The sequence below is a fragment of the Pyrus communis genome, chromosome 11, assembly GCF_963583255.1.
Source record: "Pyrus communis chromosome 11, drPyrComm1.1, whole genome shotgun sequence".
Classification (NCBI taxonomy): Eukaryota; Viridiplantae; Streptophyta; class Magnoliopsida; order Rosales; family Rosaceae; genus Pyrus; species Pyrus communis.
In genome coordinates this window covers 16,858,714-16,860,203 of record NC_084813.1, presented here as the reverse complement: position 1 = coordinate 16,860,203, position 1,490 = coordinate 16,858,714, and the positions used below count along the sequence as shown (strand labels likewise).

At 40.3% G+C, this 1,490-nt stretch overlaps 1 protein-coding gene across 1 annotated transcript; it reads left to right on the top strand.

Annotated features, from left to right (window-relative positions):
- Window positions 1–424: 424 nt before the first annotated feature.
- LOC137709087 (glucan endo-1,3-beta-glucosidase 1-like) lies at window positions 425–781 on the top strand. Its single transcript, XM_068448227.1, has one exon. It carries the CDS (start codon window positions 425–427, stop codon window positions 779–781), a length of 357 nt encoding a protein of 118 aa, XP_068304328.1.
- Window positions 782–1,490: the final 709 nt, after the last annotated feature.

Sequence of the window (1,490 nt, the reverse complement as noted above, 5' to 3'; positions counted from 1 at the left end):
CGATTTCCAAATTTAAGGATCAATTGCTCAACTAGTTGTGGTGGCTTGTGAAACTATTAATTTATAGGTTTTGATTATATTTTTTGAAACCAGGAACCACACCATCGGATTTGGCACCATTCTTTCAATGCTCAAAAGTTGCAGAATACAAAAAAGTAAAGCTTACTTTAGTTTTGAATTTTCTAGTACAGGTTTGAAGGTGACAAAAAAGGAAAAGAACGTTGGACACGGCAAAGAACAAGACCAAGAAAATAAAGGGCCGAAATTCCCTAAAACCCTAATTTCCACCACCCAAAGAGACATCACTACTCCAATAACAACAGTCCCTACAATTACTCCCACAAATCCCACTTCATCAACACCAATTGTGAACCCTAATTCCAATCCAGCTGATTCAACATTTCCTGTCACAACAACGCCTACCATGACCCCATATACTGCAACAACACCATCACCACCTGCATCCACTGGTTCAAGTTGGTGTGTTGCTAGCCAAAGTGCATCACAAATGGCATTACAAGTTGCTTTGGACTATGCTTGTGGCTATGGTGGCACTGATTGCTCAGAGATTCAACCAGGACGAAGCTGTTATAATCCAAGCAATGTCCGGGATCACGCTTCTTTCGCATTCAATAACTATTATCAGAAGAACCCAGTTCCAAATAGCTGCAACTTTGGTGGAACCGCTGTGATCACGAGCACTGACCCAAGTAAGTCACCATTTTTGACTTCCATTCTTTTTAACTTTATGTCACACTGCAAGGAATTGCAGCTCAAGTGATTAAGAACGTTTATCTTTTCAACTGAGATCCTGTCTTCAAATCCCCCTCCTAGATTTTGCTTGTATAAAAAAAACTTAATGTCACACTTTCCTTTATTTAATTGTGATTTTACAACACTGTTTTCAGGTACTGGAACGTGTCAATATCCATCCACTAGGTAATTAGCTCGCTCTCATCTAACTCTGCTTTCTCAGGTTTTCCTGCTGCCTTTTTAGTTAGAAAGATCAAATTAATATTTTGTATATTTGCATTGGGTTTGCAGCACAAGTTCATCAGTCTTAAACACAACAAATACGAGTGGCTCCACTGTGTTTGGTGCTGTCCCTTCTGGCCCTACTACCTCAGCAGCAATAGTAGCTGCAAACTCCTCACATGGCGTGCACAATTTGTTCATCGTGGCATGTTTTCTGGTGTTAACAACATAAAATTTCAATACATGGATGGAAACATGGATTCACTTCTTAGTTTTGAAATGAGATGAATCTTGTAATTGATATATATTCCAGTGAGTTCTTATTGAAGGGGGGGGGGGGGGGGAGGGGAAGAGAGAGAGAGAGAGAGAGAGAGTGAGCGAGCATATTTGTGATGGATTCGTGTAGCTAGAGGCTAGAGATGCAACCATAAGAGTTTTATTTTTGGCAGTTTAAGAGCAGCAACATACATCTTGGACCATCTGTAATTAACGGCCTTTGCTGGTTTGGGCTTTGA

Excerpts from the sequence above, each read along its gene's own strand:
- LOC137709087 (XM_068448227.1), top strand. The coding sequence starts at position 425 with ATGACCCCATATACTGCAACAACACCATCACCACCTGCATCCACTGGT.